Source organism: Oryx dammah, unplaced genomic scaffold (genome assembly GCF_014754425.2).
Source record: "Oryx dammah isolate SB20612 unplaced genomic scaffold, SCBI_Odam_1.1 HiC_scaffold_14, whole genome shotgun sequence".
NCBI lineage: Eukaryota > Metazoa > Chordata > Mammalia > Artiodactyla > Bovidae > Oryx > Oryx dammah.
This window is the reverse complement of record NW_024070198.1, coordinates 33789497-33816152: the sequence shown is the minus strand read 5'-3', so window position 1 is coordinate 33816152 and position 26656 is coordinate 33789497. Positions and strand designations below refer to the sequence as shown.

The 26656-nt window shown below is 42.3% G+C and overlaps 1 protein-coding gene across 30 annotated transcripts in view; it reads left to right on the top strand.

Moving 5' to 3' along the window:
* ABLIM1 (actin binding LIM protein 1) overlaps positions 1-26656 on the top strand; it is a 335325-nt gene that overhangs the window by 286926 nt on the left and 21743 nt on the right. For 13 of the 30 annotated variants that reach the window (XM_040255075.1, XM_040255076.1, XM_040255067.1 and 10 more), the window contains 4 exons: positions 9569-9646; positions 10670-10825; positions 13351-13386; positions 15733-15862. In XM_040255075.1, coding sequence (XP_040111009.1) covers positions 9569-9646; positions 10670-10825; positions 13351-13386; positions 15733-15862 — 400 coding nt within the window. Of the gene's footprint in view, positions 1-245; positions 330-9568; positions 9647-10669; positions 10826-13350; positions 13387-15732; positions 15863-18317; positions 18435-26656 lie in introns of all 30 variants that reach the window. The other 17 variants (XM_040255045.1, XM_040255048.1, XM_040255046.1 and 14 more) reach the window with 3 other exon arrangements.

The following is a 26656-nucleotide window of genomic DNA, read 5'->3' as shown; positions in this document are numbered from 1 at the left end:
TCCTCTGTCCATGGGATTTTCCAGGCAAGAATACTGGAGTGGGGTGCCATTTCCTCTTCCCAGGGGACCTTCCTGACCCAGTCTCCTGCATTGGCAGGGGCGTTCTGTACCACTGAGCCACCAGGGAAAGCCTGACGTCACTTATCACTTATCAGATTAGTTTTCCTGAAGGATTTTTGCTGATAGTGTTTTTGAATCGAGGCTCTTTCTTTCTTCATTCTTCCCTTTTTCATGTTTCACGACAGCCACCAAACGTCCGTCGATCTCCGTCTGATTTCTTTTATCCCAAAAGTCTGATTCGACGCACAGGACGGTCCCCGTGTCTGCAGGTTGGCACCGCGTCTGAGCTGAGGCTCGGGGCCCGCTGTGCTGGGGGCCCCAGGCTTCTGTCGCTTTCCCTCCCCTTGCTGCTTTCCCCACATAACTTCTGGGCTCCCATAGAGGCAGATGCTTTTTCTCACCCCACGGAGTGCATCTCACATTCTGATTCCGGCTGTTTCCTGCTCTAGACAATGTTTTCATTTAGAGTGGTGGCTAAAGCATTGTCTTCAGGACAGCGAGCACGTTGGAAACCACTGTTTCGGTCCTGTACTCACACATTTGTTCGCTGAACAAATATTTGCCAAGTACCCAGATACAGTAAGGAAGAAAAGACAGGTACATGATTATTAAAAGATATTGAAACATATCACAGCATATGGATCTTAAAGATCAAGGCAGATCAGGTGAGGGAAAGGGGCTCAAGGGGTGCTTCCTAGGAGAAGTGGTCTTTGAGTTGAGTTTTGGAGGCTGGATGGGATTTAAACACATAGAGATGGTGAGAAAGGGGTGGTCCTGACGAAAAGAGCAACAGAAGCGTGGAGCTGGGGAAATACAGTACTTGGGGAAGGAGAAGTTTGGCTCGAGGAAGGAGTGGCAAAGTGGAAAAGAACAAATAAGACTAGCTACAGCTTTGCAGAGGCAAGAAACTGACCTATGCTCTCAATGGCTCTCCTTAAGAATCCCTGCCAGTCCTTTCCATCTTACAGATGGAAAGACTGAGACCCTCACAGTGAACTAACTTCCCCAGAGTTCTCCCAGTGGTAAGTGGAAGAGCTAAGATTGGAGCTCGGGTCTCTCTGAGCCAGTAATTCCTGTTCTTTCCACTGTCCTACAAGGGGAGAGTGAGAGAGAGACCTGGGAAGACACAAAGAGGAGAGCATAAAATACTGGCCAAGTCTGATGGTGCCCAAGGAAGAGACAGGGTGTAAGAGCGGCACCAGTTTTCCAGAGCATCCTCTGGAACCTGGGAGAGTCTTCAGTCAGCTCTCCAGATGAGCAGCGAGGCAGGAAGGAGACTGTGATCCCTGCACACGCTTGACCTTCTTTCGGGGTTTCTTAGCATCAGTTGAAACTTTGGCCCCTTAAGTTACAAGTGGCTTTCCACGGCCCCAGCTCTGTCCAGATGAAACCCATCGTGTAGCTCTGTTGACACTCAGGGTTGCGACATAGCTCTTTAGTCTGGGCTCGACGCCTGTGCCTGTTCTCTGCGTCTGCCAGAACTGCACGATGGCCCAGGAGAGTGTGGGCTTGGCTCTTTTCATTAAAGCTGTACCTGCTTTCTTTAAATGATTTGAAAGATAGTTAGAAGTCCAGAGTTTCAGAGGGGAAAGAAACCTTTTAGACATCAAACCCTGAAAGGTGTTGCAGGTCAAAAGGAGCAACACTTAAATGTAGATTCCAGGCCCTGAGTGATTGGCCCATGAAGCTGGGTTACATTCAACTTATATTTGTTATATAATCTTCATCTATCTTAAACCTTTGGCTCCAATAGCAGAGTTTCACATACAGTTAACATACAGTGTCATGAATCCAGAGGAACAGCCAGAAATTATTCCCATTGCAAGTGAGTTCTTAGAATTAGTACCTACTTGGCAAGAAATTGCTTTTTCACTAGCTTTTGGTTTTTCCCCTGAAAGTATGCTTTATAACTCAAATAGTGTTTTATTTTATTAGCCTAAGGCTATTGCCAAGTGATTCACTTTCATGACTTTAAGAAAAATACCATCAACTGTGAAATTTTTTGGTCTTCTCCAGACCCTTAAATTTAAGAGATGTGTGGTATCTTGAGAAGTGGTTGGCTGGAGAAGAGAGAGAAAAAAGAAGAAAAGAGAGAAAGAGGTCTATTTTGGAAAACCTTCTCTCTTCCTACCCTGTTGTTAAGCATGGATATCTAATTCCCATTATCGAACCTTAAATATCAGTAAAGTTAACTGTAACCCTGTCACAGAAAGGTATAAATCACTTGGGACCTGGCTGAGAAAATGGGCCATTTGACAAGCTCTTGCTTCACCCATTGGCCATCGTGGCTTATCAAAACCCTTGACAAGCCTGAAAATGCCAAAGCAATTCTCAAGCCACACAGATATTTTGATCTTTTAAATACTATTGACTACACAGCAGTTCATTTCACCAGATAATATCAAGCACCTTTAGTGTTAAATAAACTGTACCCCTTGCAGGGACTTTCAGCACTTCATGCCCTGGAAATAAGCCTGGTTTTATTGTGGAGGAAGGTCATTTTATTTTTTATTTTTTGAAATCTCCTCTTATTTCCTCTTGCTGAATTACAGGTAAAAGAAAATGGTGAGGAAAAAAATTATTAATCTGGCCAAAAAGTTCATTCCAGTTTTTCTGCAAGATATTATGGGAAAAAACCCAAACAAACTTTTTGGCTAGCCCAATAGAATGACCTAAGAAAAATATATTCTGGTTTCGCTTACTTGGAAGAGTTTTATAAGAAAAGCAAATTTTGTTTACAGGGAAAGGTCGGTAATTCATTATAAACAAACCACACAATATTTCCAGGACCAAGTTTGTAGTAATCTGGAGTGGATCACTTGCTTTTGTTCTAAAAAGGGGCTATTGAGCTGTGCCTTTGGAGGCTAAAGCATGAATGGCTGCCATCCAAAATGGGCATGAGTTTTTTTTCCTCTTCTGAAACTAACACTCACTGTATTATAACGTATGCACTTGTGGACCCATAATATACCAAACAAATACTGTGTGTCTGTTTCTGCAAAGGAGCTAATTAGAGGCTGTAAGTATATCTAGAATAAGGAAATTATGCTATTGGTTACTGTATTATTAACGTTGCCACCAGACATACCACTTTATTCCCAGCTTTCTGTTCAGATATTTTATTCTTTTTGGTGTGTCTTTACAATTCATCAGAATGTATAGGTGTTAAGATTTATCCTGCACAGTGAGGACTCTTGGCCATAGTAAAGACTAATGGTGGTCGCACACTTGGTTCTGGAGAAGATACTGTGCCTTCACTACTCAGGGCACGGGTTCGATCCCAGCAGGGAACTAAGATCCTGCAAGCTGGTGGTGCAGCCAAAACTAAACCAAAAATAAAAGCAAAAACAAAAAAACTGAAAGGATTTCCTCTTTTGACTTAGCAGTGAATATTTAATATGTGTTAAGATTTTTTAAAGTATTCCTTCCTCTGCAGCTATTATCACCTCCTTGTCTGGTGAACTTCGGCAAAAACCCAAGGCAGGTACTGTCAGCCTTAGCAGCACTTCGTATAAGGTGTCAACTACCTTATATGAGTAGCGGTCCCGTAGGCACTCATACGACCTCTCTGACCTGGGATCCAGTTGCCTGTAGTTCTCTCCCTTCTTAGAGCATGGCTTAGGACGAATGCAGGCTAGATGAACGTAGCTGTTACTCCCCAGCTCCTGCAGGGTGAGGGGAGGTCTGGGGGAAGAGGGCTCTCCAGCTCTCGGCTTCTAAGAAGGGACCAGGTGTGTGGGGCAGCCCACAGTTGGAAATAAGTGAAAATGTCATTTCTCTGGTTAATTTCCAGGCAAAGCTCCGGTAAGTGTTTTTAATGGTAAACATTTAAAGATGGATGAGGGCTGGGGAATTTCTCCAGTGTAATTTCATCCTGTGATTGTGCCTTCTGAAGTGTAGAGCAGGTGGGCAAAGTCAAGGGGTAAGGGAAATAGCAAGTGAAATGTAGTTAGAGAGTTTTTTTAAAGTTTTGTACAGAAAACAAAAAAGATGTGCATTTTTCAAGCATCTACTATTAGCAGTCAAATGTCATTTTTTCTCTTTCTTGTTGAAATGAACTACTAGTCTGGTGAGACCTCTCTTTATTGATTTCTTTCTTTCCTTCAAGGGAAAATAAAAAGCTTTTTTGAAACTGAAAGTAGGTATGTGAAGGTGTGCTGGAGAAATAAATGTAAATTTAGACACTTTCTTTATGAAAGAGTTTTTCTTGCATAAACCACATACAACTAGAAGGTTCTTACTGAAGGATCCTCTTCACTTGTTGCCAAAATGAGGATTAAAGGTTAATCTTGTTGGCAAAGTCCTTTGAAAGATCACAGACTGTTTATAATCCTTCTTATATCTACCTTGCTTTTCCCATGCTTTCCTCTACCTTCTCCTCCCCCCAAAGATGGCATCAAAAGAAAAAACTGAATTTTTCCAACTGTGCTTTCAAGTTGTTTTTTTTTTCTGTAAGGCATGAAGGAAAAAGTGAGAATAAGTAGATTGCATCTGCTTTAACAACTTCATCACAGGTCTATAGGTTTGGTTTTTTTCCCTCTGTAGAACAGAAGTGGGAAGACCTTTGGGGATAAATATTAGGAATTATCTTCATTTATAATATAGGCAACAGGGTAATTGTGTCTATCATAGCTCTCATAGAGAATTCCAGAGACAAAGCCTGTTGACTCATTTGGGTTCTTGATTTAATTCAGTGAATCACTGTTGTGAACTTGGTTATCTGAATGGGATGAAACAGTAATTTAGATGAAATAATTGCACATAAAGATCATCTGTAGAAATATGGATTATCTGTAACTTTGTTACCACCTGAAGAGGAGACACTAGAATTAAATTAATGATAAAGAAGAAACTGTCAGTGGGATTTGAAAGAGGGAAAACATGTCAGTAAGCTGTTGCTTTTGAGGTTAAGATGAGCCTTAATTTTGAGTGTGTGGATATGAGCTGTCATGTCAGAAGACAGCTCTATGCCTTTTGATGTTGAAGGCCATCAAACAATTAGCAAGTTGTGTATTAATTAGGAGGGAAACACAGCTAGAAGAAAAGGAGAACTTCAGTGATAAACAAGACGCTCATTTAAAATTCAGCATGTTTCTTTTCCTTCTTGTTTTAAATTATTCTCAAATTACATTTGCATTCAGGTCTTAAACCATTTGGGTTTCTTTTGTCATATGATGTAATATTAGGAATTGGCTCTTTTTAAATTAACACTTTAAAACACAGAGAAAATAAAATACAACCTGTTTGGAAGTCTAGATATTTAGAATTGAAATGTAAAATTCTAAATATTTAAGATTCAAACTCAAAAATAATAGTCCCACTTTTAGGAGTAACTTTTTTTTTGTCTTCATAAGAGAGAGACCGCTAACCTCTTCTGGTTAAGCAAATACACCAGCATGGGGAGCCATTAGGAACTGTGGCGTAAGTGGACCATCCCTGTGTACCATTTAACTTGGAGCACAGTTCACGAGGGAGCAGACCAGGAGTTATCCTGGCAGATCAGACAGGCTTGAGCAAGCTATCTGCTATCCATCATGGAAGGGTGATAGTAACTAGGGCCTAGACGCCAGCTGGAGAAGTCATTATCTTGGGAGGGTACAGATTCATTCCATGGAGTTCTTAAGAAAAGGAAGGACATTTGTCAGCTCTGGGTGGGACCGCTGCCCCATCCACTGAGACAGTTAACTTACCTGAGTTCTGATGGGAAGGTCTCCAAGGGTGAGAACTCGAGGGAAATCTGGTCAGTGGAGCTCACATCCAAAATGACCGTGCAGTCATGAGGCGCAGAACAGAGTGAGTCCTGCCTTTCATAATTTGAGATGCTGGCAAAGAACTCCAGTCTCACGTCAGCTGTCCAGAAAATGCTGGGTCTTCGTCATGTGCGGGGCAAGGTGCTTGAAGCTTTGTATGTATTGTTTCATTTATCACTAGGAAAGAGGTGTTGTATGTACCCTTTCCTCCATTCTATACGTAGATAAATTGAAGCATAAGGAAGTTAAAGGGAAAACAATGAAAGAGTAAGAAAGGGAAGGAAAGGGAGAAACAGACTCGTGTAACGTCACACAACCAATAGAGCCAATATATGCGTCAAGGTATTAGACTCCAAAGCCAGCCTTTTAACCACCTAGATTATGCTATACAGAGCTGTATTTTATCCCATTATTTCATTTTAAACAGGAAAACAAATTAGGACCACTATAAGAAAATAGGCAAGCAAGGGTACGTAACTCAACCCATAAGTAAGATTCTGTGGACGTAAAATTGACAGTAAGGTTAGGAGGTCAGAATGAAGCTAAAACAAACGGTGGCAAAGGCAGTGAAAGACGGCAAGTTCTGAACGTCCAGCACGTTGTACCTGTTTCTGAACTACACTAAGTGGTCTGAAGATACACTGGGCACAGTGATCTCAAAAAAGAGCCAGAGCAGCGGTGGATTTGTTGAACGTTGGCTTGACTTCAAAAACTGACTATGAAACTCTCAAGTCTTTATTTTGCAGTCAGAGAAGCCAGGGCAGTTGAATGCAAATTGGAGGTGACTCCAATCTGAAAACAGTGGAACTTGAGAAGAATTTTTGGATGTTAATACCTTTAGCCCAACAATGTTAAAACAGTAAATAAGTAAGATAAATGCTTCAGAGAAAGCCTGTGTCACTCACAGGATGCTCAGTCCTGTGAAGAATGAAGAGAGAGAGAGAATGAGCTGGGGACAGGCTGGTTCAGCTGGGTATTTCTCCATCTCTGGAAGGGAGCACTCAGGGCCCTTTCCTGATCCCTGTCCGCCTTCTTCCCCAGCTGCATTCCTATCAGTGTGCACAGTACATCAGAAAATGAAACACTTCAGAGCCACCCCCAGGTCCGTTGTTACAGGAAACACACAAAGGGTACCTGACCCACATTTTGGCAGAAATAAGGACAAGGAATGTGGGAGAGACCCCAAAGCTCAGCGAGCACTTTGGCTATTCACACAGCGTCCTCATGGCTTGTTAATGAAAACAAGCCGTTGTCATAGCAACACCAGCAACCCCAAACATCTGACTCTCCTGGGGAAACACCCTCTCCCACCCCAGCCCAACAGCGAACTATTACAGGCTTCTTAGAAGCTTCTAAGTGGCAGTCAAAACATTTTCAGTTAGCATGCACTCTCTCCTGCTAGTTCATCTCCATATTTTTCTTTTACTTTCACCTCATTTGTCCCAAAGTCATGGTGATGAAAAGTAAATGGCTACACTTGCCCTCCAATGTGGGCAGAAAATTTAGTGCGGGGATTAAGAGCTCAAGCTCTGACTTTAAAGTGTCTAGTTTCAAATCCTGACCCTTGCCCACCTGTGCGACTTTCCTGTCATTTAGAAAAAGGCATAAATGTTAGCAGAATGTTAGCAGATGTTAGCAGAATCTCCTTCCTGGGGTTATTGAGAAGATTAAATGAGAGCATACCTGGGGAGTGCTCAGCACAGGGCCTGCCACAGAGTAAGTGGGGAAGAAATGTTCAGTACTCCTAACCTCATGTTGTTGCCTAAGAGGCTTCATTACTATATTGAGTTTGGCAAATGTTTGATCCTGGCAACTTGAAGCTGAAGGACTGCCTGTAGTGAATAATTGCCTTCTCTATCCATGGAATTCTCCAGGCAAAAATACTGGAGTGGGTTGTCATTTTCTTCTCCAGGGGATCTTCCCAACCCAGGAACTGAACCTGAGTCCTTTGCATTGCAGGCAGTTTCTTTACCACTGAGCCACCGGGAAGCCCAGTTATCCCACAGAGAGGGTTACTGGCTCAGCTCTCTGAAGCAGTTGCATCTCTTTTTATAGGAAGGCTGCACTTTGGTGGTGTCCCTTGTATGCTTTGATTGGCAGATTGATCCAGGAGTTGGTTTTTGGGAGTCCTGTTATTACGTGAATCCTTTCTTTTGTAACATATTCAGATGTGGGCATTCTATCATCTTGAGATACTCCTGTGATTGGAAAATTGTCACTCGAGGAGGAAAGTGCTTGTACAAGGAGGGAAGGCCAGAAGGATCGAGCCTGGCTCACCTCCACTGTGCCCTGCCCACTTTCTCCACCCCCTGCCACCCTTCTGTCTCAGAGATGTCAGGGACCCTGGTGAGAATGACTGATCCCACCCCTCCAGTGGATTCTTACTGTCAAAGCAGGTCCAAGCACTGCCTGCCTCAAGGTGACCAGGCGGGCTTGCTTTCCTTATTTCAGATGTGAGGTCCATAGTGATATAATATCCTCACTTTTAGAGGGGGTTGTAGGGACTCAGTTATATTCACATCAGGATACCAAAATATCAGCAGAAACAGTATTCCTAACAGATTTATAAATCATCCTCTCCAAGAAATAGCTGCATGGAAGGGAGAAGCCTTCCAAGACCAGGCCTTTGGTGTCTTTGCAGAGCTTTCCAGAACATACCAAGCAGGGGTGGGGGGCCATTAATCCCAGTTCATGCATTTTCCCCTCTTTCTGTCACCATCCCTCCCTCTCAGGGTTCTCTAAGTCTGTGTTACAAAGTCCACTTTATACTTTCCCTGGTGGCCAACCACAGACCTTAACTCAGTGACCTTCCATGTGGTTAAGCTCAAATCATGTAATTAACGAGTCAAGTATCCACAAACTGAGTAGTTGTTTGCAAATAATAAATTCTGATTCCCCCAACAAATATTTATGCCTACTCTGTACCTGTGCAAAACGGTGGGCACGTACAGTGGTAAGAAAAGAAGCCCTCTGAGGGCAGAGGTCGTAACTCAAGGTAATGAGCGAGAGCGAGATGATGATGAAACCAACAAGTACGGCATTATTCATTTTATTCATGAAGGAGAAAACAGGATTAATGCCATGAGAGAAAATAGCAAGATCACCAACTCCGGAGGAAGAGAACAAGCAAGGCTTCTTTGAGGAGGTGATATTTAGGCCAAGACTGAAGGAGGGAAGAAAAGCACAAGCGAGACGGGGGATAAGGGCACGCTTCTCAGGTCGAGGAAGCAGCAAGGATAAGAATCCTGAGGCAGTGACACGTTCCTGTCCTGTGAGTGACGGTGGGCAGTGAGAGATACAGGAAAGGCCGGCCGGGCCGAGATCCCCAGGCCCTGGGAGCGGTGACTCCATTCTTTGCCGATGCTGACACCAAAAGAAGGGTCGTGACCGTTCAGACTGTATTCTTCACAGATCTCTGTGGAGCCTAGTGGATATGAAGGTGAGGCCGTGGCAGGAGTCCAGGCGAGCACGGGTGGTGACTGCATGGTGCTAGGATGGTGGCCGTGGAGATGGAATGTGCTCGATGGTGTTGTCGGGGACAAGGAGAAAAAAGAAGCCCCCAAGTGCACTTTCAAGGCTGATGGCACAGTTCTTTCTTACTGACCTTTCTTCCTCGGTTATATTTTCCCTTATTCAGAAAAGTTACAAGTCTTTCTCTTTTTAGTCAGCTTAAGTCTTTAGGCAAGTGTAGGGACTTCAGCCAGTCGTGATTAGGAAGCCACAGTCTGAAATCTTACCTGTCACTCTTTCTTTTACAGCCTACCAGGACTTCCTCCGAAAGCATTTACTCTCGACCAGGCTCCAGCATCCCTGGCTCCCCGGGTCATACTATCTATGTAAGTATCCGCTTCTGGAAGAGATACTTCCAGGCCAGGTAAGGTAGCAGATGGTAAGTGTGGACTGGATAATCTGAAAGGGAATAATTCAAAATGCTTTCTATTTCTTTTATGAGATCCAATTTTCATTCTTGTAAATCAGCCATCTCAATCCCATTTTCCTCCAGACGATTGAATGTTTCTGTGGATATAACCATCAGTAGAGAGTGATTGAGTAGATAACCCTATAAAATACAGTAATGTGATACAGGACTTGAAAAATTATTGCACCTAACTTGCATATAGATATTTGGAGATTAATTATATGTTTTATAATTCTAGTACTGAGTGTCCTTAAATTCTGCCACAAAGGTCTTTAAATATTTAGTTTATTAAATATGCAGTTCTTGTTTTTAGCCATCTGGGAGGATTTTTTGACCATCTGTTTGAGCTTTCCCTTCTCTGTCATAAATTTAGGAAATCCTGAAGGTTTGCATTCTTCTCTACTTGATGAATTCTACTTAGACTTTTTCCCAAGCTTTTGGTGACTTTTTTTGAAAACATGAATATCTGGTATAAATGGGCAACTTTATTTTTTAAATTTATTTTATTAACATATAGTTGATGTACAATGTTGTATCTATTTCTACTGTATAGTAAAATAATTTAGTTATACATATATACACATATTACTTTTCATATTCTTTGCCATTATTTCACAGGATATTGAATATAGTTTCCTATACTGTACAGTAAGAACTTCTTGTTTATCCATTCTGCATAAGAAATTTTGCATCTGTTAGTCTCAAACTCCTAATTCTTCCCACCCCAATCTCCCTCCCTCTAGGCAGTCACAGTTCTGTTCTCCATATCTGTGAATCTTAAACAGGCAACTTTATAAACAGTGACTATGCTGAGCAAAGTATTTTGGGATTTGTTTATTTTTAAGATTTTAACTCTTTAAATAAGACGTGAGACGCACTAACCACAGTTCCTGAAACATAAGATGGCAGAATGATTTTTCTTTCTGTTTAACTTTGGCAGGCAAAAGTGGACAATGAAATCCTGGATTACAAGGATTTAGCAGCCATTCCCAAGGTCAAGGCAATTTATGACATTGAACGTCCAGATCTTATTACCTATGAGCCTTTCTACTCTTCGGGCTATGATGACAAACAGGAGAGGCAGAGCCTGGGAGAGGTAATAAATTCCCAGAAGTTGTGAATGGCACAACTTCTTTCTCTTTTGCCACCTGTATAAAAACTACTGATTGGAATCAAGATGAGTCAGAGAGTCCTTCCCATTGCTCAGTGTTTGCAGGCTTCTGTAGCAGGTGCTTTGAGGTAGTCAGAAGCCTATTGCACCATCCCCTCCCCGTGGGAGGTGTGGGGAAGTGGGAAGCAGACCAACCATAGCAAACAACAGGGCAGGAGGAGTGAGTATCAGGACCAAGCTGGAGGGAAGAGGAGCTGACTTGCTGGGAAGGGAGCCGAAACTGGGCAGAGTCTGTGAGCAGAGGGTTTGTGGGGAAGGGTCCTCTGGGGTGAGGGGGGAGCCTTGGGGCGAGCTGAAATATATTCATGGGTCTCATGAGGAGAGAGAGCACAGCCCCTAAATTTTGACAACTGTGTCTTCCAGCATCGTAAGATAATTAGTATAGGCAAGAAAAGAATGCATAGGGTCGCGGCACAGTGGTATGAGATGGGCTTCTGGAATCAAGTAACCTGGGCTTAACCCAGGGACTCCACTCATTCGTTATGTGACTTTGACCGTGAGACACCCTTTATAATCCTAACTTCTTTGTCTGTAAAGCAGATATTGACAGAATCTATGTATATATGTGTGTATATATTTACATATATATATATATATATATCTTTAACTTTTTTTATTTTTCTAGTCTGGGTTTGTATTCCAGAGCATAGCTCCTGGGTGAAATGATCCCTAGGGTGGAAAGTGGTGTCTGTTTTCATGTAGTGCCACCTAGTGGTCACATTGCTGTAACTGCATCTGCAGCCTTTGACGTGCAGGTTGATCGATTGCCTTGGGAGGTTCAGTTGCCTTTGCGGGGCAGAGTTTCACAGAGGATAAGGGGCAAAGGAAGGTTCCTGAACAGAGTGCATAGAAGCTGGTCCTACAGGAAATGAATGAGAATTGCCTAATGTTCAAGCCATACAAGCAAGGAGAGGCGAGTTGCTTTATGGTGTTATGGGCCCAGATGTTTGAGCTTTGAAGTGAACATTTCTGTGTTTGGAACCAGACTCTGATATTTACTCTCCATATGACTTTGGGAAAATTGCATATTTCCATCTCCTTATCTGTAGACTCAAGATAATAGGGACACCTACTGTAGAGGTTTTCTGTAAGGATTAAGTGAGATATTTAGATTCTGGCACATAATAAGTACTCAACAATAACCTAGAATGATGGCCTACTGGTTTCTCTGAGCATAGAGTCTGGACTAGGTGGATGCCTTCACATCAGAAATCAGATGTGTTCATGAATTCGTCTCCAACCCATGAAGCTTGCAGCTTAGACAAGTTTGCAAGCTGTTTCGTTATCCTTTCAATCATTAGCACTTCCATAGAATCCATATACTGCTGTTTTAGAAACACTGGAGAAGTAAGCTTGAAGTTCTGTGTAGCCATCTGTTCCTCCAGAAAGCAGATCAGACCAGACCACAGGGCTTGAGGAAGTCTGGAGTACAGACAGCCAGCAACTTCTTGTACACTTGGGAAACAAGGGCAAATTCTGAAACAGAAATCCGCCACTGGCTGTGTTCTTCAGAACACTTTATTTGCATTTCATTTCTATTTGAAAGCTTTTTTGCATTTTTAATTGTGAACATTTCATTCATTCATTTAGGAAATATTCATTGGGTACCTAATATGTGCCAGGAGCTGCTCCAGTCACTGGGAACACTGGATTTCTTGCCCTCATGGAGCTTGCAGTGGAAAATGGGAGACATATAATAGACAGACAGATACAGAACATAATATTACAGGGTGATATTGCTTTGACGGAAAATGAAGCAGAGTAGGGAGAAAGTACACGGGGGTTGGGGGGTGCTGGGTTGCTGCTTTAAGTGGGAGGATCACAGAAGGTACTGGGTGGTAATGCATTTGAGCAGAGGCCTCACTGAAGACGGGGAGTGAGCCCTGCAGGTGTCTGAGTGGAGAGCACTGCTGGCAGAGGACACAGCAAGTGCAAAGGCCCTGAGGTGAGAGAGTGCTTTGCCTGCTGGCTGCCTCGAGGAATCCTAGAAAGATGGAAGCCAGAAGGTGAATGGTGATGAGGTCGACAAGGTCTCCTGGGGAAGATGCCACCGAGGCGGTCACCATAACATATTACGTGATTACTTACTGTGGTTATAACTTAGTCAGCAACTGTGCTTACCAAATTCTGTTTCAGTAGACACTGTAACTCATGGTGGTAAACCATGAATATAGAGAGGAAATAGTTCCAATTTCTCTAACTTAATTACCTAGAAGCATTATAGCATATTTGTCAAAACCCATGGTTATCAGGCAGACACGTGCGCCCCAATCCCCCAAGGGCTTTGTCATTGTGTACCTGTCTGAGCCCCACTCTCATCTTCTGAGTCAGAAGATGGAGGACAGGCAAGAGTGCTGACATGTGTGGTTTGAATAACGTTTCCAGATGATTCTGATAAGGAACTCTAATTAAAGCGAGTTAACATGTGACTTTCTCTTTTATTCTTCCAGTCTCCAAGGACTCTCTCTCCTACTCCATCAGCGGAAGTAAGTGCCATTTTTGAAAATTTAAGTGGGTGGAATTGCAGAATTACTTGGACCTTTCCTAGACTCACATTTTTGCAAAAGGACATTAAACGAACAGAAAAACTGCATGAGATTATGATGAATGTAGGAGTCCTTAGTGTAAGATATGACTCTAAGACACAGAAGCACATTTCTTTTTAAATGGAGACAAGGAAATTAAGCCAGTTGTACATTGCACCTCTGAATAGTAGGAAAGTGTTTGCAGGGAGTAGAGCCATCTGTCCCTATGTTGGGCTCTTTCTCATCAACCATAATTAATTGATCTGATTCCCAACCTACTAGATTATCTGAAATGGCCAACCGTGGCCGTGGTGTTTCTATCAGCAGAGCCATCTTCATGGAAGACCAGCCCTCTTAGTCTAAAATCAATAGTCTTACCTCCCTTCTCAGGGTAGACAGACCATATAGTGGCTTTTATCAAGTCCATCAGCCTGTCTGTTCCCTTGGGAATAACCTTTTGAGTGTCTGGATCACATAGAGTGGTCAATGATTGTTCCATGGTAAACTATGGGTCCCGTGGCAACCCAAACATGCCCTTCCCTTCTGTAGCATCCAACACCAAAGACACAGCTCCCAAATTATTTATACTCCCAACCCATTTTATTAAATGTTCTTCAGGAAGCTGGTGATATTGATTTACAAAATGAAACAACACCTTCACACTATAGCCCTGGTCCCAGAAATTCTTGGTTTTGCCCTCATCCACATTGACTTACCTACATGATTACCAGAAGCCTTAGAAGTACTTCCTATTGTTCCTGTGTAATTTTTCTCTTGGAGGGTAGCTTTAAACTAGCAGCCTAAGCTCAGACCAATTCAAGTCTGAGCATGGTCCAGCACCCAGGTCCACCCCAGCACTTTCTTTCATGTAAGCTGTTACAGATAATAATAAAGGGATTGTTTGTTCCAGCATGCTTCTTCTTATTCTGCATTTCTTTATGCATCTAGTGAGCAAACTCCTCAGGGGTTAGCTCTACCCCCATCTACGAATAATAATAATAATAATAATAAAATCAGTAGTCTTGTCTTAAAGTAACTTTCTGGATAGTCTATATAAAACTGGACTGGGGTAATCACTGTAATTTGAGATGGTACAATCTCTGTAGTATTGTGATGGTTTATACTGAGTGCTATGAATAATTTCTATGAGCATTTATAACTGAAGTTATGAAGCAGTCATTTCTATAATTGACCACTTGCAAGACTGAGGCACACTACTGCAGGAATTTTGTTTTGTTGTTGTTTCAATCTATTGTTAGAGCCAACTAGGATCAAACCAAAGCTTTTTCCCCCCTTGCTCTTGCATTTCACATATCCATGATAATTGAGATTTTAAATCATTTTTGTGCATTTTTTCAAACTTTTATTTTTATTGTGCTAGTGAAAACTTCATAGGACAGCAAACTCCTAAAGTGTAAAACATTCCCTGTACTCATCTAATTCTTATACAGTTTTATGTTATGGTTTTGTATATGATTTTTTTTGAACTTTATACATACAGTATTCTTTAGATTTGGACATGGTGTGATGCTAGTGTATTCCATTAAATTGATATGCCATAAGTGTACCCCCCATTTGTTGAGCACATAATACAAAACTTTGTCTTTATAAATGGTGACATTATAAATATCTGAGGAAATTTTTCCACTTAAAGATCATTAAAAAGAAGTATTTTTAGGATTTGCCTCTTAGAGATAGAATTATTGGATTTAAGGCCGCCACAAGCTTATTCTCCAGGAAAATCAACTTAGAATGTCCCCAGATCAACATCATAGATGGTATGAGTAGGTGGTTGGATCCAGGGGTGACATTAGAGTCAGGAGGCTGTTTCTGAAATAGGTTCCACTGTACGAGCTACACACCTGCCCACAGGTCTCTTAGCTGCATGGAACCTTCTGGAACAGCCTGCATTTATGGAGAAGGGAGGGAACACCACGTGTTCTTCCTTCCTTCTGATGCAGGTCTAATGATACAACCTATGTGAGTGCACTTTGTAAAACTGAAAAGCATCATATAAACATGGTCGTTGGAATTATTCCCTCTTTTCCCAGACCTCTGTCAACACTGGAGTTTATCACTTTAACATCTTAAAATCTTGGTAGAGGCAAGGACTACAGGTTTTGAACAAAAGGCGTTACCCCTGGAGTGTTCGTTTGCGTACCTACTTAAGGGACGTGCCCCTAAAATGTATACAGGAGCGGGCCGACGCGATAGTTCCTGGGGGACTTGGGTGCAGCTTGACTTCACTTGAGCCTGACAACAGCCTGCCTGTGGGTTGTGCACCCACCGTCTCACACTTTCTTCCAGGGGTACCAAGATGGGCGGGACCGGATGATCCACCGGTCCACAAGCCAGGGCTCTATCAACTCCCCGGTGTACAGCCGCCACAGCTACACTCCAACCACATCCCGCTCTCCTCAGCATTTTCACAGACCCGGTAAGGGCACCTGTTCCCAGGATTCACTCCGGGTAACCCTCTGTGTTTCTGTGTGATTGTTTTCCCCACTACTGGTAGTGTATTTAAAAATCTGACTGCCTGCAGAATCTACCTTCCCTTCTCCCAGAAAAAAAAAAAAAAATCAAAAACTCCTATCCCAGTACAGTTTGTGTTATTTCTTTCCTTAAAACAAGACACATTTTATGATTATATTTATTATGATTTACTGAATCGTTACATTTTGACAGCAGACAGCAAAAAGTAAAGGAATTTATTTTTAAGACTTGAAGATAATCTCAGCACGTTGAGACTTAAAATGGAGATCTCCAAAAGAAAATATGGTGATGTGCCTTTTAGGCTTACCAGCATTATCTAAAATCCAGTGTTAGTCATTTATGGATGGGTTTGTTATGTTTCTCCAGGCACATGGTATTACTGTGGGTGCTTGGCTGAGAACCCACTAGAAGGAAGTCTCATATGTAAGCACGGGCTGTATTTGGTCAATTTTAAGGTGGCTTCCAACCTCAAAGTTTGAATCAGACTTGGAAAATATAAAAGCACTAGAGATGAGCTATGATGGAGACTATTAAGAGTAACGATCTTCATTCGACCTTTATCTCTGCAAAATGTAGCCCTTTTTCATATTAGAGGGTGTCTCCTATGTGGAGTAGAAAAAGAATAATCTTATCACAGAAGACAGATAAATAAATTCACAGAAGAAATACATTCACCAAGGAAGATCTTGGCTTTTTAAAAAAACTTGGTGATGACGCATGTCTACAAAGACTTCATTTTAAGCCTCTTGCTTTTGTGCAGGCTCATAAGCCCCTTCATATGGGAACTTATTTTATAAAATAAAACCAAAGGAATGAACCGAATGTAAAAAGGCTGCAATCTTCTCTTTAAAGCCAGAAATTTAGTGCTTGTAGAGGATTAAATTTTTAGTCTTGGGTCCTTCAATAATATATAGTTTTCTCTAGGCTCCTAAACATTTACTCAGTATTTGTTGAATTCCATTAAAGGAAAATTTTCAGGAAAGGAATTCCTTTTATTTGTCATATACATTTATATCCATTCTAGGGCTTCCCTGGTGGATCAGAGGTTAAAGCGTCTGCCTGGAATGCGGGAGCCCCGGGTTCGATCCCTGGGTTGGGAAGATCCCCTGGAGAAGGAAATGGCAACCCACTCCAGTACTCTTGCCTGGAGAATCCCATGGAGGGAGGAGCCTGGTAGGCTACAGTCCATGGGGTCGCAAAGAGTCAGACACGACTAAGCGACTTCACTTTCACTTTTATATCCGTTTTGTTCCTGGGTTTGGATTTAAGTCCTTATCTGCCTGGGTAATGAGAAATCCTTTATGCCACCATCGCTACGTGTGGGTATACCCTAAGGTCACTGAGGCTACAGCTGTGACCTTGTCAGAATGATAGGGGGTTGCCAGGAAACTGTCCCAGAGACCACTGGATAGCCAGGGAGTGGTCAGTCAGGGACTTGGTTTCCCAAAAAGGCCATGTCCTCATGGGGCAGTAGAAAGTGTTCCTGTGTTCCCGTCATAGTTCTGAGGCCAAGAACCTTCAGAACATTTTGTGGGTCCTAAGCACTTCTTCTCCCCCTCCATGATATGTTATGGGCCTGTGCAATGCCAGTTATTAAGATTATTTTTTCAAGGCGGGGGCTCTGCTAGCACAGTCATGGTCAACACAGAGCACCTTGAAGTTTCCAGTCCGTAAGTTCTAGATGCCAGAGAGTCATGCACGCCCCTCGGTCTGGTTTAGCTTAAAAGTCCGTAACTGAGTTTCCAGCTCATCAGTGCCTCCACTCGGCATCATAGGCAGTTCTTTGCCACCCAGTGCACACAGACAAGTACAAAGTAAAATTAAACTTCTAATAGGAGAAGTTTACCACTTAAACAGAAAAAAAAAAAAAAGAGAATCTGACCCTGACATATTGGTATTGGGTTGGCCAAAAAGTTCATTTGCGTTTGTCTCTTACAGTAAAACCCAAATGAACTTTTTTGGCCAGCCTAATAGTTCTTTGCAAGGTTCTTGAAACTTTCAAACATACATGTCAGAGGATTCTGTTAGGTGCCTTTTTAAAAACAGCCATGGTTGAGTCTAAGTGGCATGCCTGGTCCCGACTCAGCGGTCGTGGGTGTCATCCTGCCAGAATGTCCTGGTGGCCGTTCCCTCCCACTAAAGCCATTTATCCTCGGAGAGTAACTCTGGACTGACCTGGACCCGTTGGCAGACTCTCCCCACTGTGCCTAATCCCTCGCAGGCGGCTTCTTAACCCCTTTTCCTTCCTCCGTTTTCAGACTTCTGATTAATGTTCTTTCTTTTGTTTTTTTTTTTTCCTTTTCCCTCCCTTGGAGCGATGGCGGCGTCCCTGCTCCTGTGTTAATTTCTGCTCTTCTTTTCTGTCTCCACCCTGCCCTGCCCCGGTCCTTGCTGCACAGAGCTGCTGTCTCCTGGTGTGCAGAGGTCCTTCCTGTGCACCAGCAGCCTCAGCTCCGCCCACAGCGACTCCCGCCCCAACTCCCCATTCCGACACCACTTCCTTCCCCATGTGAAAGGTAAGGAGGCAGGCTTCTCCAGGCAGCACCCTGCAAAGCGGAGATTTATTAGCGCCCTGGGAAGGCTAATAAGGTGCATCTCCAAGAGTCAGCCCCCAGCTTTGGACCTTTCAGCATGCCTGCGTGCATCATGACTTCACACCCAGCCATGTCTTAGAACTGGCATAGCATCTCTCCTTGGGAGAAATATGTCATTTCTAAGGGCTCTAGACGAAGTAACAGGAAGTACGCTGGAGACCTTAAGGTTGCTTCTCTCCTGCTTAGGAAAAATATATATATTATTATTTTGCTTTTCTCTGTGTTAGAAGCAAAATATAATATATATCTGGGGGAAATTTCCTGGTTTTGATATGAGATATGGCTCAGCAAAACCCAACGGTATTCAGCAACAAGGATTCCAAAGTTATCTTCATGATGATAAGCCACATAACCACTAAGATGTTTGGATAGTACGAAAGACCTAGGGCCATGTAACTGAAATTTCTCTCCTTGAGCCAACTCTTAGGGTGATCTTCCTTTGACTTGTCCTGATGTCTGCATGATGGAGAAGAGGGGCTTTGCCTTCCGTTTTCTGTTCCTGCCCATCTCTGCCCTTCCCCTCTGTGTCGTTCCCATCGTTCTCATTGTGCTTCGGTAGCAGTCCTCAATCGGAGTTCTCAGTTCTCCTTACTTGGTGGGGGAGCCAGGAGCCACAGAGGGATCATGAAGGGGCCATAATTTAAAATACATCGGAGCTCCCAAAGGGATGCTGACTTCTTCCATAGCCTTGATTTGAACCAAAGTAACTGAAGAGAATATTGAGTTAGCCAAAAAGTCCATTTGGATTTTTCATAATGGTTATGGAAAAACCCAAACAAAGCTGAAGGAGAGAGTTGCAGGCAAGCACAGATGTTGTCATGGGTCTTAAGACAGACCTGAAGGATTCTAACCCTGAGCTCCAAGATCTCACATCACTAACACTTTTTCGAACAGCCTAAGTGTTGTGCTCTTTGACTGAATTTTGTTTGCAGTCTACCCAACCTTTTTACTCATCTGGATTTTCAGGACTCAGTTGTTCAGTCAGTTCAGTTCAGTCACTCAGTCATGTCCAACTCTGCAACTCCATGGACTGCAGCACGCCAGGCTTCCCTGTCATCACCAGCTCCAGGAGCTTGCTCAAACTCATGTCCATCAATCAAGTCAGGTGATGCCATCCAACCATCTCATCCTCTCTCGTCCCCTTCTCCTCCTGCCTTCAATCTTTCCCAGCATCAGAGTCTTTTCAAACGAGTCGGTTCTTTGCATCAGATGGCCAAAGTATTGGAATTTGAGCTTCAGCATCAGTCCTTCCAATGAATACTCAGGACTGATTTCCTTTAGGATTGATCTTGCAGTCCAAGGGACTCTCAAGAGTCTTCTCCAACACCACAGTTCAAAAGCATCAATTGAGTTGAGTCCAACTCAGTTGAGTCCTAAAATATAAATTTCCTGCCCCTATCAGTAAGCAGTTACTTTGTGAGCATGCTATTTTTTGCATTTTCTAGGCTGTGAAAATAACATTGCTGATATGCCTATTGAAGACACACACCACTTGCCTTTAGCAAAGACATCTGTCTTTTTCAGCAGGCACAGCACTTTCTAAAATTCTTGACAGATTATTTGTGCCAGTTTTTCCCAGAGCACAGAGGGCCTCATTCCTATTCTCCACCCTGAGCTCCTTTTGGGGGTGTTGAAGGTCAGCAGCTGCAGCAGCTCATGGTTTAATCCTTGTAGAGGTAGATGGCAAGTGCCAGTTTGTAGTTGGCAAGGTGAAATGCCCTGGTGTATTATAGGCAGACTTCCTAAGTGGCACGGTGGTAAAACATTTGCCTGCCAATGCAGGAGATGCAAGTTCAATCCCTGGGTCAGGAAGATCCCTTGGAGAAGGAAAAGGCAACCCATTCCAGTATTCCCACCTGAAAAATCCCCTGGTGGGCTACAATCTACGTGGTCACAAAGAGTTGGTCATGACTAAGCCCACATGCCTCCTCATAATAAGCACCCCGCTCTGTGCATCTGTGATTTCCCTCTCAGCATGATGCTCTTTGAACACTTCCGGTTACATCACTCCTCATAGTATCCTGTGATTAAAGTAGCAGGCGGGAGGCACTGGGGTAGATGAACAGCTGAGGCCCTGGTTAAGTGACCCGGCCAAGGACCCGTAGCTCGGAAGTGGCAGCACCAGGACTAGAGAGACCCCAAGCCTTCTCAACCTTCATTCCTATTAGAGGGATGTGTTTCAATATAAATATACTTGAAGAATAATTTTTAAAGCAAATTTTTACTTTCCATCCCTTTTTAACTAGAAAATTTCATTCTCCAGTTCAGTTCAGTTCAGTTCAGTCACTCAGTCGTGTCCGACTCTTTGTGACCCCATGAACCGCAGCACGCCAGGTCCATCACCAACTCCCGGAGTCCACCCAAACCCATGTCTATTGAGTCGATGATGCCATCCAACCATCTCATCCTCTGTCGTCCCCTTCTCCTCCTGCCTTCGGTCTTTTCCAATGAGTCAACTCTTCGCATCAGGTGGCCAATGTATTGGAGTTTCAGCTTCAACATCAGTCCTTCCAATGAACACCCCAGACTAATCTCCTTTAGGATGGACTGGTTGGATCTCCTTGCAGTCCAAGGGACTCTCAAGAGTCTTCTCCAACACCACAGTTCAAAAGCATCAATTCTTCTGCGTTCAGCTTTCTTTATAGTCCAACTGTTACATCCATACATGACCACTGGAAAAACCATAACCTTGACTAGATGGAACTTTGTTGACAAAGTAATGTCTTGGCTTTTTAATATGCTCTCTAGGTTGGTCATAACTTTTCTTCCAAGGAGTAAGCATCTTTTAATTTCATGCTGCAATTTCATTCTTATGGAGGCTAAAACAGTTATTTGAGTCATTTAAATTACAAAATTAACAAATGTGTACTTTTCAATAGAAACACCAACTAGTTATTAAAATTACAGTACCTCAATGTACCTAAATGGTGCTTTATTAAAAATAAGATATGCAGTCTTTTCTGTTTTGTCAGAATTCAAAGTATACAGTCAAATAGTATAGGTTTAAATCCTAAAAAACCTTGACTTGTCTCACACTTATACTTTAAAAATATCTAATACTCTCTTTCCCATTTTCTTTTTACTGGATATATGTCTACAGTTTGTTCAGATGAAATAGTTTATGTATTTCAGATATAAACTGTGAAGTACATAACAGTATATGTTTAGTTATAAAAGCTTTTTGCTATACTGCAAAACCAATCATGCAGAATTTATATATCAAAGATATTGCTTTAAAGTTTAGTCTAGTTGAATAGCTAAATGCAGATTCTCTAAGGAATTACATCTTTCTTATTCTGAAACACATGTGCTGCTGCTGCTGCTAAGTTGCTTCAGTCGTGTCCGACTCTGTGCGACCCCATAAGACGGCAGCCCACCAGGCTCCGCCGTCCCTGGGATTCTCCAGGCAAGAACACTGGAGTGGGTTGCCATTTCCTTCTCCAATGCATGAAAGTGAAAAGTGAAAGTGAAGTCGCTCAGTCATGTCCGACTCGTAGCGACCCCATAGACTGCAGCCTACCAGGCTCCTCCGTCCATGGGGTTTTCCAGGCAAGAGTACTGGAGTGGGGTGCCATTGCCTTCTCCAATGGCACCCCACTCCAGTTTCGACATGGAAGTCCTCTCCAGCACAGAGGAACTTAGGACCATGGAGAAACACATCTAAATATATTTAAAGGAGCAAAATCTCCCAAGGTTTTAAATGGCTCTTCATTTGAACATTCACTTTGTATCTTGAAGCTTGTTTTGTAATCTCCAGGAAATTATTTTTGAAACAAATCCAAACCAAGGAGCTTGAGGACTCTAGGGTAGGTTGTCCATCTCAGGAAGATGTAGCTGAAAGCAGGAGTCCTCTTGCCACTCTGGCAGCCATAAGCCCTCGTTCCACTGCCCTAGTTTAATTCTTAGCCCTTATTTCAGACTTAAGTGGCCCAGGCCCCCAGGGTCCACTGAGCTGAGGACGCCTGCGTGGGTGTAGAGCTTAGATGTGCATCACCAGCTGTCTCTCTGTGTCATTGGCTTCCCCATCTACTTTCTGTAATGCCCTGCTTGTTTCTCGTTGTGTTTTTATTTCTGTTCTCTGACCTTCCTTGGAGTTTCATTCTATATCAGTATGTCCTTGTTGGGCCATCTGGACAAGTGCTTGCCTATTTGGAGAAACTGTTTCACTTTGTTTGGGGCTTTTTGGCTTCCCTTGTGGCTCAGCTGGTAAAGAATCTGCCTGCAATGCTAGAGACCTGTGTTTAATCCCTGGGTTGGGAAGATCCCCTGGAAAAGGGAAAGGCTACCCACTCGAGTATTCTGGCCTGGAGAATTCCATGGACTGTATAGTTCATGGGGGTGGTAAAGAGTCGGACACGACTGAGTGACCACGACTGAGTGACTTTCACTTTCACTTGGGCTTTATACTGTTTGCAGAGTTTCTCTTCCTTTCTCTTTGAAATACTATTAGACATTACTTTCTGTGTCTGTGAATCAGGCTTGCAAACAGGAGAGCTACATATATTAAATCTCATTGAGAGGAATCTTCCCTGTTTTGCCATAGATATGAGTTGCTATGATGCAAATATGTATTTGACACTTGCTGAAGGAAACCCTAACACTTCCTGAAGCTTTAGACAAAAACCAGTAATCTTGAAACTCTGTCATGAAATTCTAGAAGCTGCCAATTTCTAAGGTCCCCTTGGCATTTATATTTTAGGATATAAGCATTTAGAGCTTAGAAGCTAAGTGGTACGCCAGCAGACTCCCGCAGCAGACACAAGCATTGCCATTTAGATTGACTTGTCTTAGGATTTGTCACTGAGGCTCTCAGCGTTCCAGAAAGAAGAATGAAAGTAGGACAGAGCATTTGAATTTGTTAAGCACGGTGGGAATCCTGCCAATGAATGATCTCTCAAGGACTGAAAAATTAACACATTAAACTGACATGGAAAGAGCTAAAAGTGAAGACCAGGAAAATATAAATCTACATACATGGTAGCTCCTCATCCAGATATCTAAGATCACTAACAACTTAACCAATACAAGGACTTATTTAAAGAACAAAATGGCTGAGAATGAGATATATATACTATTATTTTTAAACAGCATTAACTCCAGGCTGATTGATGTTGATGATAATACCTTCCATATATGATTATTTCGTCTGATGCCCCATATATCCCTTATGCCTGAGTAATGAAGTGCACACAAAAATAACCTTTTGGGGCCTTCACCGTTTATTTCCATTCAGGATATAGTGAAATGTTTTATCACTTACAGATAGAGTGTTTGATTTAGAAAAGGCCTCATCTTGAGAATTTCTTTCTTTTAAAAATGCCAAAATTTTTAATGCCTTTCATCTTTTAAGGACTAGGAATTCGGTACCTAGCAATGTCATATACTCCAAGACCTTATTCCCAACAAGCCATGTGACATGTAGAAATTATACTGTTCAGGAGCACTTAGATGGCTGTGTTGCTGAGTGTCTGTTTACTTAGCGTGTTAAGATGTCATTATGGGAGGCTTTAAATGATTATAAAATTAAATCTACTTATAGAGACTTCAACATAGTAGTGTTTTGTTTTGTTTTGTTTTGTTTTTCTGTCAACTAGAAAGGGCAATGGTTGCTGAAGATATGCTGCCAGAAAAACCTCTGCCCAACTGGAGACAGCATTCAGCCAAAATTCACCCTTTGGGAATTTAGACAGTCAAACCATCGCTTTTGAGGGCTTCCCAGGTGGCACTGTGGTAAAGAATCCACCTGCCAATGCAGGAGACTCAAGAGACATGAGTTTGATCCCTGGGTTGAGACGATCCCGTGGAGAAGGAAATAGCAACTCACTCCAGTATTCCTGCCTGGAAAATCCCATGGTCAGGGGAGTCTGGTCAGCCACAGTCCAAGGGTTGCAAAAGAGTGACATGACTGAACACACACTCACCCCATAGACTTTGAGAGCCATCAACCATAGAGGTTACGGGCTTCTACTTGCCAGCAGAGCATCTTAATAATAGAAAGACTTTGAATTCGTGGGCAAATGCAAATTCTAATGACTTTAAATCTTGATGTCCCGTAGATGCATCTCTTTTTATGTGTGAATGACTCTGGCTATTAACTATCAGAACAAACTTAATCGAGTTTCATCTGTTTGGATATTATAACCAAAACCTGTGAGAACATATCCCCCAGAAAATTTGATGTTCTACAGGTACAGGAAGGTTAAAGGTGCAGGATTAAGGGCAGAGAGCAATGTAGACTTAGAGCAGTAGCATCGGTGTTCAGGATATGCAGAGTCTTCAAAAAAAAAACACTCAAAGCAAGGAAGTTGAGAACAGCCTATTCCTTTGAGAACAGCCCACAAGAATTATTCTGTTTTTCAGTTAGGGATTATTCTTGTGAGTAATTTCTAATGTGTGTAAGAGTAAAGGATTCTTCTGAAGTGGCACAATTCAGTTGGGCTTATTGAGGATCAACCCCAGGGAAACCTATTTAAAAAAAACAAAAAAAGATGCTATTGTGATCCATTGTTGTGCCCTAGCATCTGGCTGTCTTTAATTAAGAGAAAGATGGGGTTGACCCTGGAGTGGTACTCACTAAATTAGGTCATTCGTTGCTATAGAATTATTTAGTTGGTCTACTTCAGTCATTATTCACAGACATTTATTCAGCACCTAGTCTTGGCCAGGCATTGTGCTGAACACACCAATATGAAAGAGACCTAGTTCTGATTCAGCCTTAGGTTTAAAGCCAGATTTCCTACTAAACATAATATCCTTCCTTCCCTTGCTGGCCTCTACCTGTGTTTTCCATACTCATTTTTTTCAGACAGGGTTATTTCTCCTTAAGAGAGTGATAGTAAATGAGATAACATTTTCTTTAAATGAACTTTTTAATATATCAGTAATTTGGGGTGAAGCGTCATCATTTTTAAAAGCTAATTTTACTAAAGCTAACTAATGTTACTAAAGCTGACTTTAGTAAAGACAGCATTATGATATATTGGGAACTAGATAGTAAACTGACTCTTGGGGGAAAAAAGCGGGGGCAAAAGTTTTAGAACATGATAATAAAAAACCTGGAATCTAAATTAGAGAGAGTAACAAATTCAGATCTCACATTTGGACTATCTTACTGCCCATTTGGTACAGATCTGTACTCTGGTTATCTAAAACTACACATTTTGAAAAACTAAAAAGCCTATTAAACATATTATTCTGAAACTGCAGCAACTGACATCTCTCATGTGTTGCCAGCCAGATTTAAAACCGTTTAACTTTCTTGAAGAAATTGGTTCTTGTACATCTAAAACTAATACACTGTTACATGTCAGTTATATCTCAGTTTTTTAAAATTTAAGATTAAAAAAAAGAAATTTATTCCTGCTCTATTTTCTGAAGATCTGTGATTAATTTAAAATTGTTAGCCTTAATTGATAGATAAATTGGACGTTATCAAAATTTAAAACTTTTGTGCTTCAAAGAACACTATCAAGAGACTAAAAGACAACCACAAAATGAAAGAAATCATTTGCAGATTGTGTATCTGATAAGAGACTTGTATCAGAGTATGTGAAGAACCCTTACAACTCAATCATAAAAGTATTGTATTGGCCAAAAAGTTCATTTGGGGGTTTTTTCCATAAAATCTTCTGGGAAAAACTGAAATGATCTTTTTGGCCAACTCAATAATTATGGAGCTTCCCTGGTGGCTCAGATGGTAAAGAATCTGCCTGCAACACGGGAGATCTGGGTTCAGTCCCTAAGTTGGGAAGATCCCTTAGAGGAGGAAATGGCAATCCACTCCAGTATCCTTGCCTGGAGAATCCCCATGGACAGAGGATCCTGGTGGGCTACAGTTTATGAGGTCACCGAGTAGGACACGACTGAGCAGCTAACCCTTGACAATTATGTTACTAGTTCATTAACTTTTAGTAGTCCTACATTTTTTGGTGTTTTCTTGGGATGGATGTTTGCTCAGTCGTGTGGAAGGAAGACAGTAGGGTAAGAGCTGACCTCTTTCTGATTTTGCATAAGTCTCAGTTCACCCCTGCAGCTTTCATCAGAGAGAGTGGTAGTGGCTATGGAAGTGGGTCTCTAGGCTTTTGCAGCCACGCCCAGCAGCCCCTTCCAGCCTCCTCCTCACTCCCTCCTCCAAGAACCCTGTG